General features: G+C 64.0%; 1 protein-coding gene across 1 annotated transcript in view; it reads left to right on the top strand.

Moving 5' to 3' along the window:
• KCNH2 (potassium voltage-gated channel subfamily H member 2) overlaps positions 1-12,750 on the top strand; it is a 35,913-nt gene extending 23,163 nt beyond the window's left edge. Inside the window, 12 exon segments of the mRNA XM_070368882.1 lie at positions 147-358; positions 4,911-5,321; positions 5,323-5,340; positions 6,060-6,447; positions 6,735-6,934; positions 7,386-7,638; positions 8,762-8,955; positions 9,216-9,315; positions 9,912-10,184; positions 10,274-10,460; positions 10,768-10,945; positions 12,207-12,750. Coding sequence (XP_070224983.1) covers positions 147-358; positions 4,911-5,321; positions 5,323-5,340; positions 6,060-6,447; positions 6,735-6,934; positions 7,386-7,638; positions 8,762-8,955; positions 9,216-9,315; positions 9,912-10,184; positions 10,274-10,460; positions 10,768-10,945; positions 12,207-12,335 — 2,543 coding nt within the window. The 3' untranslated portion in view covers positions 12,336-12,750.
• Positions 12,751-13,489: the final 739 nt, after the last annotated feature.

The following is a 13,489-nucleotide window of genomic DNA, read 5'->3' as shown; positions in this document are numbered from 1 at the left end:
GGGTTCTGGCCTCACTTATTTCTCAGGGACACTGCTCCCCCCGTCTCCTGAACTGGCCTGCCTTACTGCCCAGCTCTGAGTCGTCGACCTGACGGCCTTTGCCCCTGCCTGCCTGCCGCCCTGACAGCCTCTCCCCTCCACCCCAGGGGCCATGCACCCCCTGCGCAGCGGCCTGCTTAACTCCACCTCTGATTCGGACCTCGTGCGCTACCGCACCATCAGCAAGATCCCCCAGATCACCCTCAACTTCGTGGATCTCAAGGGCGACCCCTTCCTGGCTTCGCCCACCAGCGACAGGGAGATCATAGCCCCTAAGATAAAGGAGCGGACCCACAACGTCACCGAGAAGGTCACCCAGGTAGGCGAGCCTGGCCCCCCACTCACCTGGGAGGAGCTTGGAGGGGATGGAGGGGTGCAGTCAGTGAGGGCTTCCTCAAGGTGGTGGCTGGGGGTGGGGGTGGTGTTTCAGTGCTGGGACGAGAGAAGAGTCTGAGAGCTCCTGGAGAAAGGGAGCCTGGAGTGGGGAAGCCCGGGGAGGGGGCAGGTACAGGGGACAGGTGGATGGGGCTTGGGGAGGACAGGGCAGTCGAGGCTGGGCACCTGGTAGGGTCAAGGTGGGTGGGAGAAGGCAACCATGAGGCACAAGGGGGTCTGCGCACAGGGTGTGGTAAAGACATACTGGAGGCAAACCAACAGGCTTCACATCAGAAGGGGCCACAGAGGTCAAGGTGGCTTCCCTGGTGGCTCAGACAGTAAAGAATGTGCCTGCATTGCGTGTGACCCGAGTTCGATCCCTGGGTTTCAGAAGATCCCCTGGAGAAGGGAATGGCAACCCACTCCAGTGTTCTTGCCTGGAGAATCCCATGGACAGAGGAGCTTGGCAGGCTACAGTCCATAGGGTAGCAAAGAATTAGACAGGACTGAGCAACTCACACACCCAGAGGTCAAGGTTGGGGGGTCCTGATTCTTCTAGGCTAATGTGATGAGCCAGGCTGGGGTTGGGGACCCAGTGCCAGGATGACCCAGAGGTGCCCACCCCTGTCTGCAAGCCACAGAAGAGAAGAGTTTCCTTCCCAGGTTGGGAGGGGACTCGATGGAGGTTGGGGAACACATAGAGAGAGGGTCAGGTCTTTGAATCCTGGGCTGGAGAAGACTGCCAGTCTTGGGGGGAAACTGCCCAACGTTGCCCAGTGCCAGAACCAGCCTGGTGTCCTGCCTCGTCTTGGCAGCAAGATCACATATCTGCACGACTCCCTCCGCCCCCAGCCACTGCCCAGTCCATCCCAGCCCCTTCCCATCCTGGCCTGGGGGGTAGGGGAGGGTCAGGACTGAGGAGCCAGAGACAGCCAGCGACCCTGTTGCCCCCTCCAGCCCCTTTGGCAGCAGTGACCCGAGTGAGGGAGCTGTCCGTCTGCCGGGGCCTCCTCGGCCCTCCTCCTGGCCCTGCTCCCGCTGCTGCCTCTGGCTCTCTGGGTCTCTGCCAGGTCTCCAGCCCCTTGGCCTTGACTCCAGAACCTTCCCCCAACATGCTGGGCCCCTTATCTGGCAGCCGACCCCCACTCCCCTCCACCACCGCCCTCTCCCCTGGCCCCACCTGGAGCCCTGCCTGCCACCCTGCTCCCGCGTGCCCACGGGGTGTGCTGTTTGTTGTGTTGTGGGCTCTGTGTGTGTGTGTGCGCACACACGCACGCGTCTGTGTGTGCCAGTGTGCGGGTGTGTTCCTGGGCTCTCTGGTCACCGGGCAGGCAGTCTCTCTGTTTCTGGGTGTCTGTCTGACTCTGGCCGGCGGGGCGGGGGTGTTGAAGGGCCCATTAATCTGCAGTGACAGGCCGGGCTGCCGGGGGCCGGGGGAGGGGCGCGGGCTGCAGGAGCGGCTGCAGCAGGAGCCCCGGGCGGGGGCCGCGGGGGAGGGGGCCTCCGGCCGGCCGGGCGGGGTGGGGGTGGGGACCCGAGAGGAGGAGGGGCCGGCTGGAGGAGCTGGAGGTTCCGAGAGCGCCGGGCGCCGGCTGCTGGGCTGGCAGCGGGCAGAGCGCAGCTCCCGGCCGTGGGGCCCGCACCGGGGTTGCGGGAGGAACCATGGGCCGCCCTAGCCAGGTGGGCTGCTGGCCACACTCCCTGCCAGGGTGACCCCAGCCCTGAGGCCCAGCCCCGGCGACCCTGGCCGCCAGGCCAGAGGCTGCCCTGGGAGCCAGGCCGCCAGCCTCTGGGGTGCAGGTGAGGTGCTGGCGTGGGCCCTTGGGGCCCCAGGGCAGGCAGGCTGGGGGGAGCCAAGTCCTCCATGGCGGCCCCGTCGGGGAAGGCGAGCAGGACAGGGGCCCTGCAGCCCAGGGCCCAGAAAGGCCGGGTGAGACGGGCCGTGCGCATCTCCAGCCTGGTGGCCCAGGAGGTAGGTGTTCCCCCCAGCTCCCCTCTTCCCCCCGCCCCCCACCCTCCTGCGGGTCCAACGCGGCTCTGAGGGCTCTGGCTCCAGGTCAGGAGAGGGCTTCCGAGGTGCAGGATGGTTTTGAGGGCGGGGAATCCCCGGGAGCTGTGGCCCGGCCTGTCCCACTCTTGGCTCCAGCTTGTTCTTCTCCAGTCCCGCCGGGCCTAGGTGGACAGTGTTTGTCTTGCCAGGGCTTCCTTCCTCCTTGGCCTTCCTGGCCTGGCCTTCTAGCTGGATACACGGAAGGAGGAGAGGGGAGAACAGGAAAGTGTGTGCCCCAGAGAGCTCGGTGGGGAGCTGGGGGTGGCGTGGGGCGGGGAGGAGGGGAGCCACTCCGGCTTCCACCCCACCTCCCCTGGTGCGCAGGCAGCAGCTGGGCCTGGCGCCCAGGCCCGGGGCCCCACCCCGCTAGCACTCTGTGCCTTGGGGGTGGACTCTGGGGGTGAGGGAGGCATGGGCTGCTTCAGGGGTCTGGGTTTGGGGGCTGGGGGTCCGAGGCCACTGGATGAGCGGAGAGGGTCGTCTGAACCAGGCACCTGGTCCAACCTGAAGAGCTGGTTGTCCCCCCGGGCTGACAGCTTGGTAGGCACCTCTGGGGAGCCACCTCTCCACATTCCCCCCACCCAGGGGCAGCGGGGTGGGGTGAGGGGCTCTGTCACAGAGCCAGGGGCCAGCTCAGGATGGCAGGGGGAGCTGGAGGCGGCTCAGGGTGCGGTCTGAGCACCCTTACCTCTGTTGCCGGCACCTGAACCCTCTGCCTTGGCTCTTGCGCTCCCCCCAGTGCAGGGACAGGTATGGGGGGGGGTGGATTCTCTCAGCCACAGGTTGAGCTCAGGTTGAGCTTAAAAGAGCTTTAGCATTCTGTGTGACCGTGGGTCAGGGGAGGTTACACGCCCACCCAAGTCCAAGGCGGTGTGCTGAGCTGTTGGCTGCAGACTTGAGCTGGGCCGGGGCCTGTAAGATGGGGTCTGTGGGTCCCGGGCTGGTGCCCTGGGCTTGCCCCCGGCGTGTGCTTGTGCCTGGGGCGGGGCTGGCCCTGCTGTGGGCAGATGCGGGGGGGTGGTGGGGGCAGGATCACATTTATCAGGTGTGGTCCAGCACAGCCCAGGGGGCCTGGCCACTCAGTGGGGTGAGGAGCCCCTGCAGGAGCCTTCTTCTGCCTCCTGTCTGCTGGGTCCCTGGTCAGTTCTGTTTTTTCAACCCTCTCTTGATCCCAGGAAGGTCACTGCCCCATGTTCTCTGCCTTAAGGAGCGAGTGGCTGGGGCCGAAGTCTGGGCAGAAGTTGGGGCCTCGAAGCCACAGACTCCTTCCCCTGCCCCAGACCCCATCGCGTGCCTCCAGAGAGCCCCTGTGGTTACCCTCGGGGTGGCCAAACCCCCAGCCGCAGCCGGTCTTAACTTCCAGTTACTTCTGCTAAGGAGGTGCCTTCCAAACAGTCCATCTGTTTGTAAGGGTGGTTCCAGGGGGGGTCCCCAGCATGAACGTGAATGGGAGTCTTTGGGGCTCCACCCCCTCCCCAGGACAAGGCCTGAGGATGTGGGCCCTGGCATTTTGTGCTGTTCCTGCAGGGCCGGCAGCCTTGGCTCTTAAGGGGGAGGGTGGGTGAGGCCTTGCACCTGGCTGCCCAGGATGGCAGAGCCAGGCTGGGAGAGTTTGGGGATTGCGTGGGGGCAGGGGGAGGCCCCAAGGGGACAGGCCAAGGCTCCCAGGGTGGCGTGGGAAAGCTGGTCACAGCTCTTCCTAGTTTGGCTTGGGGGTGGGGGTAGGTGTGGTGGCTGCTGTCCGCAGATCTGGGTGGCGTGCCGCCTCTGCCTGAGTGATGAGGGGCAGGATGAGAGACGAGCCTGGGTGGGCTTGGGGGTCATGTCTGAGTGGCGGCCCCAGGCAAGGGTGAGTAGGGAGAGGGGAGCAAGTGTCATGGTGTCTCCTCTCCTGGGTGCCAAGGGACCTGAGTCTGGGTGGCTGGTATCCTTGGGTCAGTGGCAGGAAGGGATACTTAGGCCCTCAGTCCCTGGGCCACCAGCAACGGGACTTGCAGGGAACCACAGTGACTACCGCTGTTTACATCGCCCTGGGCTGGAAGCTGTAGTCCTTGGAGCATTTGCTGGCAGACACAGTGGTGTATATGGGACGTGTGTGTGTGTGTGTGGTTGCCATGGGGGTGAGCAAGGTGGAAGTTATATCCACAGCTGTGGGTCTGTATCGCTGGTGGGGAGTCGTGCTTGTGGGCGTTACTGTGAGGTGCCCTGGACTCAAGAGCCAGCCAGGAGGCCACATGGGGAATGGCAGTCAGCAGCCATGTCCACGCGGTTGAGGGTGGGCTGGGTGGGCCCCCCTCCTACACCCCACCTCCTACAGATCCCCTCTTACACCCCCTCCTCTTACTCTGCTTGGCCCCTTCTCTGAGGGCCCAGCCCAGGCGTCACAGGGCCTGTGGCCTGCCCTCCCCCGCCCCACCCTTCAGCGCCACCTTCCCCGCCCGCCCAGGTCCTGTCCCTGGGGGCTGACGTGCTGCCGGAGTACAAGCTGCAGGCGCCCCGCATCCACCGCTGGACCATCCTGCACTACAGCCCCTTCAAGGCCGTGTGGGACTGGCTCATCCTGCTCCTGGTCATCTACACCGCGGTCTTCACCCCCTACTCAGCCGCCTTCCTGCTGAAGGAGACTGAAGAGGCGCCCCTGGCCCCCGACTGTGGCTACGCCTGCCAGCCACTGGCTGTGGTGGACCTCATTGTCGACATCATGTTCATCGTGGACATCCTCATCAACTTCCGCACCACCTATGTCAACGCCAACGAGGAGGTGGTCAGCCACCCCGGCCGCATCGCCGTCCACTACTTCAAGGGCTGGTTCCTCATTGACATGGTGGCCGCCATCCCCTTTGACCTGCTCATCTTCCGGCTCTGGCTCCGAGGAGGTGGGCTGGCCAGGAGGCATGGGGGCAGGGGGGAGGGCAGCAGGGGGGTGGGGTGAGGGGGTGGCAGACGCACGGGGCCCCCAGCTCACCCCTGCCTGCACCCCTTTCCGTGCAAGCCGCTTCCTGGTTGTAAAGGTCCAGGGGCCCCGCCTTTTCCCAGTGTGTCTGTCCAGAGTGGCCACTGCCTTCTGATTCATATGAAAAGGCCTTGAAGCCGGTGGAGCTCTGGCTAGGCACCTGAGGGTGGGTGCACCTTTCTGAGCCCCAGTTGTTTCATCCTGGTTGTGGGGAACTGTGAGCCATTTGTTACTGTGAAGTGAAAGTGTTGGTCGCTCAGTTGTGTCCGACTCTTTGTGACCCCATGGACTGTAGCCCACCAGGTTTCCTCTGTCCGTGGGATTCTCCAGGCAAGAACACTGGAGTGGGTTGTCATTCCCTTCCCCAGGGGATCTTCCCAACCCAGGGATTGAACCTGGGACTCTTACGCTGCAGGTGGATTCTTTACTGTCTGAGCCACCCGGGAGTGGCACAAAAGGGGAATGGGACTCTGCCGGGCACAGCGGGTGGGAGGTGCTCCTACTGATATTAGGAGGAGGTTCTGGGGAGAGTCTTTGGGGATCTTCCCTCTGCTGCCTCCGCACTGAGGGCTGCAGTGCCGCCCATGCTTCATCCATCACCACCCCCACTTCACCCCACTGATTATCTGCTGCTCCCCGTAGCTGATTGGGCTGCTGAAGACGGCGCGGCTGCTGCGGCTGGTACGTGTGGCCCGGAAGCTGGACCGATACTCGGAGTATGGGGCGGCCGTGCTCTTTCTGCTCATGTGCACCTTCGCACTCATCGCGCACTGGCTGGCCTGCATCTGGTACGCCATAGGCAACATGGAACAGCCGCATATGGACTCCCGCATCGGCTGGCTGCACAACCTGGGCGATCAGATCGGCAAGCCCTACAACAGCAGCGGCCTGGGCGGCCCCTCCATCAAAGACAAGTATGTCACCGCCCTCTACTTCACCTTCAGCAGCCTCACCAGCGTGGGCTTCGGCAACGTGTCCCCCAACACCAACTCAGAGAAGATCTTTTCCATCTGTGTCATGCTCATTGGCTGTGAGTGCACCCCTGGGGGCGGGTGTGGGCACAAGTCACACAGGAGAGGGAGGGTGTTAGAGGGGCCTGAGTGGGCGCCCCCCACCCCCCAGGGGCCCCCATCACAGTGCTGGGAACACCAGGGCAGAGGCACAAGGCAGGGGCTGAGGAGCGTGTGTGCCCGGGCTTCTGTGCATGCATCTCACGTGTGTGCTCACACTGAGGCGGGAGTGTGTGTTGGCACTGACCTGGTGCTGGGGTGGACAGGGTCCCTCGGAGGCTGACGGCCCCACTTACCCCGCCCCCAGCCCTCATGTATGCCAGTATCTTCGGCAACGTGTCGGCCATCATCCAGCGGCTATACTCGGGCACGGCGCGCTACCACACACAGATGCTCCGCGTTCGGGAGTTCATCCGCTTCCACCAGATCCCCAACCCGCTGCGCCAGCGCCTTGAGGAGTACTTCCAGCATGCCTGGTCCTACACCAACGGCATCGACATGAATGCGGTGAGGGCCCGGGCTGGGCTGGGGGCAGGGTGCCGGTGGGGACTCCTCTGGGTTCGCCAGAGTCACGCTCCCCCCCACCCCGGCCCAGGTGGGCCCAGGTAGTGCTGGAAGGACCCTGAGAGGTAGTTACCCTCCCTCTGCCCGTGGAGTTCATTTCCTGGGCAAGTTCTCACTTTGGGGCAGGCTCTGGGTGATCCGTGGTTGATCCACAGGACAGCCCCAGGCAGGAGATGGTCTCCATGCCTCACACACTAGAAGGTGGAGGTGAAAGCAGGGAGGTGTCGTCCCAAGGGTGCACAGTCTGCAGGGAGGAGGGGTGGAGCTGGCGTGGACGCCCAGGGCCTTCCTCCGATAGATCCTGGACGTCCTGGTGCTCCCTGCTGGCTCTCCAAGGTGGGGGGTGGGAGTGGACTCCCAGGAGAGGGCGTCCTGAGCCGCCCCCCGCCCCCAGGTGCTGAAGGGCTTCCCCGAGTGCCTGCAGGCTGACATCTGTCTGCACCTGAACCGCTCGCTGCTGCAGCACTGCAAGCCCTTCCGAGGGGCCACCAAGGGCTGCCTGCGGGCCCTGGCCATGAAGTTCAAGACGACGCACGCACCGCCCGGAGACACGCTGGTGCACGCCGGGGACCTGCTCACAGCCCTCTACTTCATCTCCCGGGGCTCCATCGAGATCCTGCGGGGTGACGTGGTCGTGGCCATCCTGGGTACGGCAGGGACCGGGAGCTGGGCCCGGAGTCCCTGCCGCAGCTGCAGAGGCCCAGCCCTCGAAGGACACAGCCCTGGGGGCTGTGGCCCTGTGACTGCCCACAGGGGCCTTGGGCTCCTTTAATTCACCCAAGCTCAGGCCCTCCCAGGGGGCCGGGGAGAGGAGCCCTACCTGGTGGGGGTGTGGGGCGGGTGCTGCTGAATTCTGGAGGTTTCTGAATTCGGTTCCCCTTTGGGGGTCTCCTCAAGGGCTGCGACACTCTTTGTTTCTTAAAATGGGATCAAATCCAAATGTTCCAAGGTAGGCAGTGGGGGAGGTTGTGCGACTGATTCCCACTTAGGGCCACACAGTTCCCTGTGGTACAGCCAAACCCTCACTTCCAGAGCAGAGGGAGTCTGCCCCTCTTCCCCTCGCATCCCTTCTTCTCTGCTCTACCTGTGCACGTGGACAGGTGTGCCTGGGTGCTGGGGACTTCCTGCCCTCTGCCTGTCCTCCCCTTGGCCCTGGCCACCTCAGGGCTGATGTGTCACAGTGGGGCTTAATGCTCGTGCCGCAAGCACCCCAAACACCACTGGAACCAAAGTTTTGCTAAACTGCAGTTGCTTTAACTGCATCCCGGTGTTTTCCATTCTGTGCCTGTGCTTACCTATGCTATCCTGTTTTCTCTCAGTAAACAAAATGCTGGTCTTGATTCACTACTGTGTTATGATCTGTAGCTTGAAGAACATGTTCATGGGGGTGCAGTGCTTAGCCAGGGGGTGTTTGGGAATGGGCTTTGGTGGGGGGGGCGCAATACCAGAGGAGTTAGAACCTAAGGAGGAAGCCAGGGTCTTGGGCAGAGCTGGGCATCCAGGCTGGAGCTGCTGGCTGGCCCTACAGTAGGTGGGAGGCACGGGTTCCTGGCCCTTCTCCTCCAGGGCACCGCACTGCACCTGTCCTGCCTTTGGGAGCTGGGGGCAGACGGGCTGGCTGGTGCCCCCCTGGCCCTGGGGGCTGGGGCTGAGCAACACGTGAGCAGACTGAGGGGAGGTGCCTGGCCAGGGTGACAATGCACGGAAGACAGGTGCCTGCTGCCTCCGCTGCCGCCCCCGGGGCTGAGCCCCCCTCTCGGTGGCCTCCAGGGAAGAACGATATCTTCGGAGAGCCTCTGAACCTGTACGCGCGCCCTGGGAAGTCCAACGGGGACGTGCGGGCCCTCACCTACTGCGACCTGCACAAGATCCACCGCGACGACCTGCTGGAGGTGCTGGACATGTACCCCGAGTTCTCTGACCACTTCTGGTCCAGCCTGGAGATCACCTTCAACCTGCGGGATGTGAGTGGGCCATGCGGCCGACCGCCCTGCTGGGTGGCTGTCCCTTCGCCGTGGGACCTTCTCTCTGGGCTTGTTTAATGGTATCTGGGGCAGACCAGGTTGTGAAAAGTGCCAGTCTCAGCCCTGGTCCTGCGGCGGAGCTTACACCCCACGGAGCGGGCATGCCCTGTTCCACCTCCATTGGTCATGAGAGGGTCTTCCCCGGGACCGGGCAGGGCAGGTGGACGCGGAGGGGCCCTGACACCGCTCTTGGGTTTCAGACCAACATGATCCCCGGCTCTCCGGGCAGCGCGGAGTTGGAGGGCGGGTTCAACCGGCAACGCAAACGCAAGCTGTCCTTCCGACGGCGCACGGACAAGGGTGAGGCGGGGGAGGGGAGGGGGCGGGGCCCAGGCGAGCCGGAAGGCGGGCGGGGGCGTGGCCCAGAGGGGGGCGGAGCAGAGGGCGGGGCCGGTGGGTCTGCTCCTCCCAGGCCCCACAGACCTTCCGTCCCCTACCATCAGCGTTCCCTTCTCACTCCATCCGTTCAGGCCAACTTGAAATGTCACCTCCTCCAGGAAGCCCTCTTCCACACTCCAGGGCAGGGGCGCGCCTAAGTATATTGGGTCCTCACAGGGCTGGCGTCTTGATGGGCGCTGCTTTGAACCAACGAGGGGAGGAAAGACAGGGCAAAGGAGGGAGAGGTGGCCAGCATGGCAGGGGAGGGCTAGGGCCCGGGGTCCCAGAGAGCCCCGCCCAGCAGTGCTACTGACCCAGCTCGGGCAGCCAGCGGTCACAGCCCATCTGGTCCCGCCCCCGGAGTTCTCAGTCCTCTTGGAAGTGGGTGAGAGCACAAGACAGGATTGGGGACAACCCAGGGCGTCCTGCCCCCGGTCCCCTCCCCTCCCCTCCCGGCCCTCCCCTCCTCTCTGTGCCACCTCCTGCCTTCTCTGAGGCCCGTTCTCTGTCTCCCACAGACCCGGAGCAGCCAGGGGAGGTGTCGGCCTTGGGGCCGAGCCGGGCGGGGGCAGGGCCGAGTGGCCGGGGCCGGCAGGGGGGGCCGTGGGGGGAGAGCCTGTCCAGCGGCCCCTCCAGCCCCGAGAGCAGTGAGGATGAGGGCCCAGGCCGCAGCTCCAGCCCCCTCCGCCTGGTGCCCTTCTCCAGCCCCAGGCCCCCCGGAGAGCCGCCGGGTGGGGACCCCCTGACCGAGGATGGCGAGAAGAGCAGCGACACTTGTAACCCACTATCAGGTAGGGTGAGCCCCTCCACCCCCCTACCTCTGCTCGGCAGGTGGGGCATGGGCTTCTCTTCCAGCCTCAACCCTGCTCTCTGGCTGCAGGCGCCTTCTCAGGAGTGTCCAACATCTTCAGCTTCTGGGGGGACAGCCGTGGCCGCCAGTACCAGGAGCTGCCTCGCTGTCCTGCCCCCGCCCCCAGCCTCCTCAACATCCCCCTTTCCAGCCCTGGCCGTCGGCCGCGGGGAGACGTGGAGACCAGGCTGGACGCCCTCCAGAGGCAGCTCAATAGGTGAGTGTCCAGGGGGACAGGCTAGGAGGTGTTGGACAGGGGAGTGCTGCAGTGTGATCTGTGGGTTTCGGGCAGTGTTGTCGGGTGCCGGTGGGGTGGGGGTTGTTTGCTCCATCTAGACCTGTGCATGTGTCCCAGCGGCTTAGCCCTCTCTTTCTGTTCGGAGACAAGCTGGGGCTGCCACACCTAGGATGGAGAGTTGGCCTGAGGGTTGACCAGCTGGCTGTCCACAGGGCGGTCCTGAAGTCACAGTTGCTGGTGTCTCCACTTCTCTGAGACCCAGAGCATCCTCCTCCTTCTCGCCCAGGCTGGAGACCCGGCTGAGTGCAGACATGGCCACCGTCCTGCAGCTGCTGCAGAGACAGATGACGCTGGTCCCACCAGCCTACAGTGCTGTGACCACCCCGGGGCCCCGCCCCGCCTCCACCTCCCCCCTGCTGCCCGCAGGCCCCATCCCCACCCTCACCCTGGACTCGCTTTCTCAGGTGAGTTCCCAGCACCCCCGGCCTTGCCTTTTCTACACTGATTTCACCCCAGGCCTGCTTTGCTGCCCCTTCTGTGGCCTTGGGCCCCAGCCTCCTCCCCTCCCCCATCCCTGCCCTCCTCCCAGGCAGTATTCTTGGAGGAGGAGGAGCTGTGAGCACAGAGCACAAAGCACGCAGAGGCTGGGACAAGGCAGCCCGCAGGCCGCAGGACGAGTGGTCTGCGTTCCCCTGGGGTCACCTGAAGGGCCGGGTCTACTCAGGGTGCCTGTGTCCATGGCTGCATGTGGAGGAGACTGTTGAGCCCTGGGGGGGCTGGTGGTGGGTGCTGGGTGCCAGTGCGCCCTTGGGACAGAGTCCCACGGCCCTGCTGACACCCCCGGGTCTGACTCTCCACTCGATCCATGACTTTCATGCTTGGCACTTTGCAGGGTTGTCCCGGAGGCTTTGGTTAAGCCCCAGGGTGGCCTTTCCGGTCGGCTTGTCTCCCCCACTGCTAGAGGTGGGCCTCTGTCATCCTTTGTCCTCTCCTGAATGGACCTGTGTGTTCCTGGCCTCCTGATAGGGCAGTGGTGTCTGGGTCTCAAGCTGGGGGTCCTTCGGGCACCCCGAGGTGGCCTGGGCTTCGCTGCCCCCCGCCCCCCAGCCCAGCATCTGCTCCCCTCCCATATGGTGCCTGCTCCTGTTTGCCGACACCAGGGCCCACGTCAGCAAATGTGCCAGTCTCCCTTCACAGCCTCCCCCGCAGAGATCTCACAGCAGACTCGTCAGCACCCACAAAGCCCCTCCCGCCTGCCCTGGCACTCTCCCTGGCCTTCCGAAGCCTGGCCGCCAGCCTGCCTCTGTTTCTAGGTCCCGGAGTCCTTTCGAGACTGCAGGCAGGAACCTTGTCTCTTTTTCTGTCTAGCTTTGGTGCCAGCTCAGGGCCCCTTATTCCGCGTCGGCGTTGAATCCAGCGGCCAGGTTCCCTGGGGAGGGAAGTGGCTGAGGTCTGGGGCTCCCTGCAGGATCAGACAGATGCTGCCTCGGGGTCCCCAGCTGCCCGGCCTGGCTCTTGTCCACCCAGAGCATATACCTCCACGTCCAGTCTTGCCCCCCTCCCTTGGCAGTTGGAGTCCTGCTCTGTCTCCCTCAGCTCTTCTCCTGTCTCCTCCAAACCCCCTCCTGTCTGGCCCCAGAGTTCCTAGACCCTCTCTCTTCTCTGACCCTTTCCCTCTCCCGCTCCTCGACTCTGGGCCCCCCACACTCTTTGTTTTCTCCACAGGTTTCCCAGTTCATGGCGTGCGAGGAGCTGCCCCAAGACGGACCCGCTCGACGCCTCTCCCTGCCGGGCCAGCTGGGGGCCCTAACCTCCCAGCCCCTGCACAGACACGGCTCAGACCCGGGAAGTTAGTGGGGCTGCCCAGTGTGGACACGTGGCTCACCCAGGGTTCAGTGCACTGCCTGGGCCCCTCCCCGTGGAGGCCCTGCCCGGGAGGCCCTGGCCGCCGACGGGAGAGGAATAGGAAGGCACGGCCCCTCCCCCAGCCCTTGGGGGCCCACCTCCTCCTGAGGTCCCCAGGGGCCCCGGTGTGGGGGGGCACAGGGGCAGGGACAGGGCCGGGCAGTGGATGGGGGTCTGTGGTCCCCCCACTGCCCTGGGGCAGTAGCTGGTCTAACTGCCCGGAGGCACCCGGCCCTGGGCCTTAGGCACCTCAAGGACTTTTCTGCTATTTACTGCTCTTATTGTTAAGGATAATAATTAAGGATCATATGAATAATTAATGAAGATGCTGATGACTATGAATAATAAATAATTATCCTGAGGAGACTCCAGTGGTGCTGGGAAGTGTAATAGCTACCTGCTGTATCCTGTGTTCGTGGCCATAGCATTGTGGGCATGGGCCAGTCCGTCTGTGTGCGCCGGGCCTGCAGGGGCAGCTCCAACATCTGGGTGTGGGGTGGGTGCAGTGAGGGGTGCTCCCTTGGGGCTGATACACATCACCTTCAGGGCTTTTTGCCTCCGGAGGGCCCTGCTTCCCTGTGGTCCTGGATTCAGGATGGCAAAGAGTTACCTGGACTGCAATGAATGTAGAGGTTGTCCTAATGAGATGCCGGGCCTGGGGTCCCACACTTCAGAGCCTTGGTGGCTAATGGATTGGCACACTGGCCCCTGAAACTGACCCCACGATGACGGCTGATGCAGCCATGCTCTCCCCCACACACAGCTCTTGAGCCCAGCCCATGCTGTTATATTTGGCCATGTCCCCAACTTGGCCTCGCATGCATGCCAAGTTCCTTCAGTCGTGTCTGATTCTTTGCCATCCCATAGGCTGTAGCCCGCCAGGCTCCTCTATCCATGGAATTCTCCAGGCAAGAGCACTGGAGGGGGATGCCATTTCCTCCCCCAGGGGATCTTCCTGACCCAGGGATTAAACCCGAGTCTCTCATGTCTCCTGCAGTGGCAGGTGGGTTCTTTACCACAAGCACCACCTGGGAACCCTTATCCTGACCTTTAACTCAGCCTCATGTGGATCCTGTATGATTGGGCTCCCACAGTGAACCGAC

This window comes from Bos mutus, chromosome 4, assembly GCF_027580195.1.
Source record: "Bos mutus isolate GX-2022 chromosome 4, NWIPB_WYAK_1.1, whole genome shotgun sequence".
Lineage (NCBI taxonomy): Eukaryota > Metazoa > Chordata > Mammalia > Artiodactyla > Bovidae > Bos > Bos mutus.
Note: the sequence above shows the minus strand (reverse complement) of the source record. Positions and strands in the feature narration are given on the sequence as shown.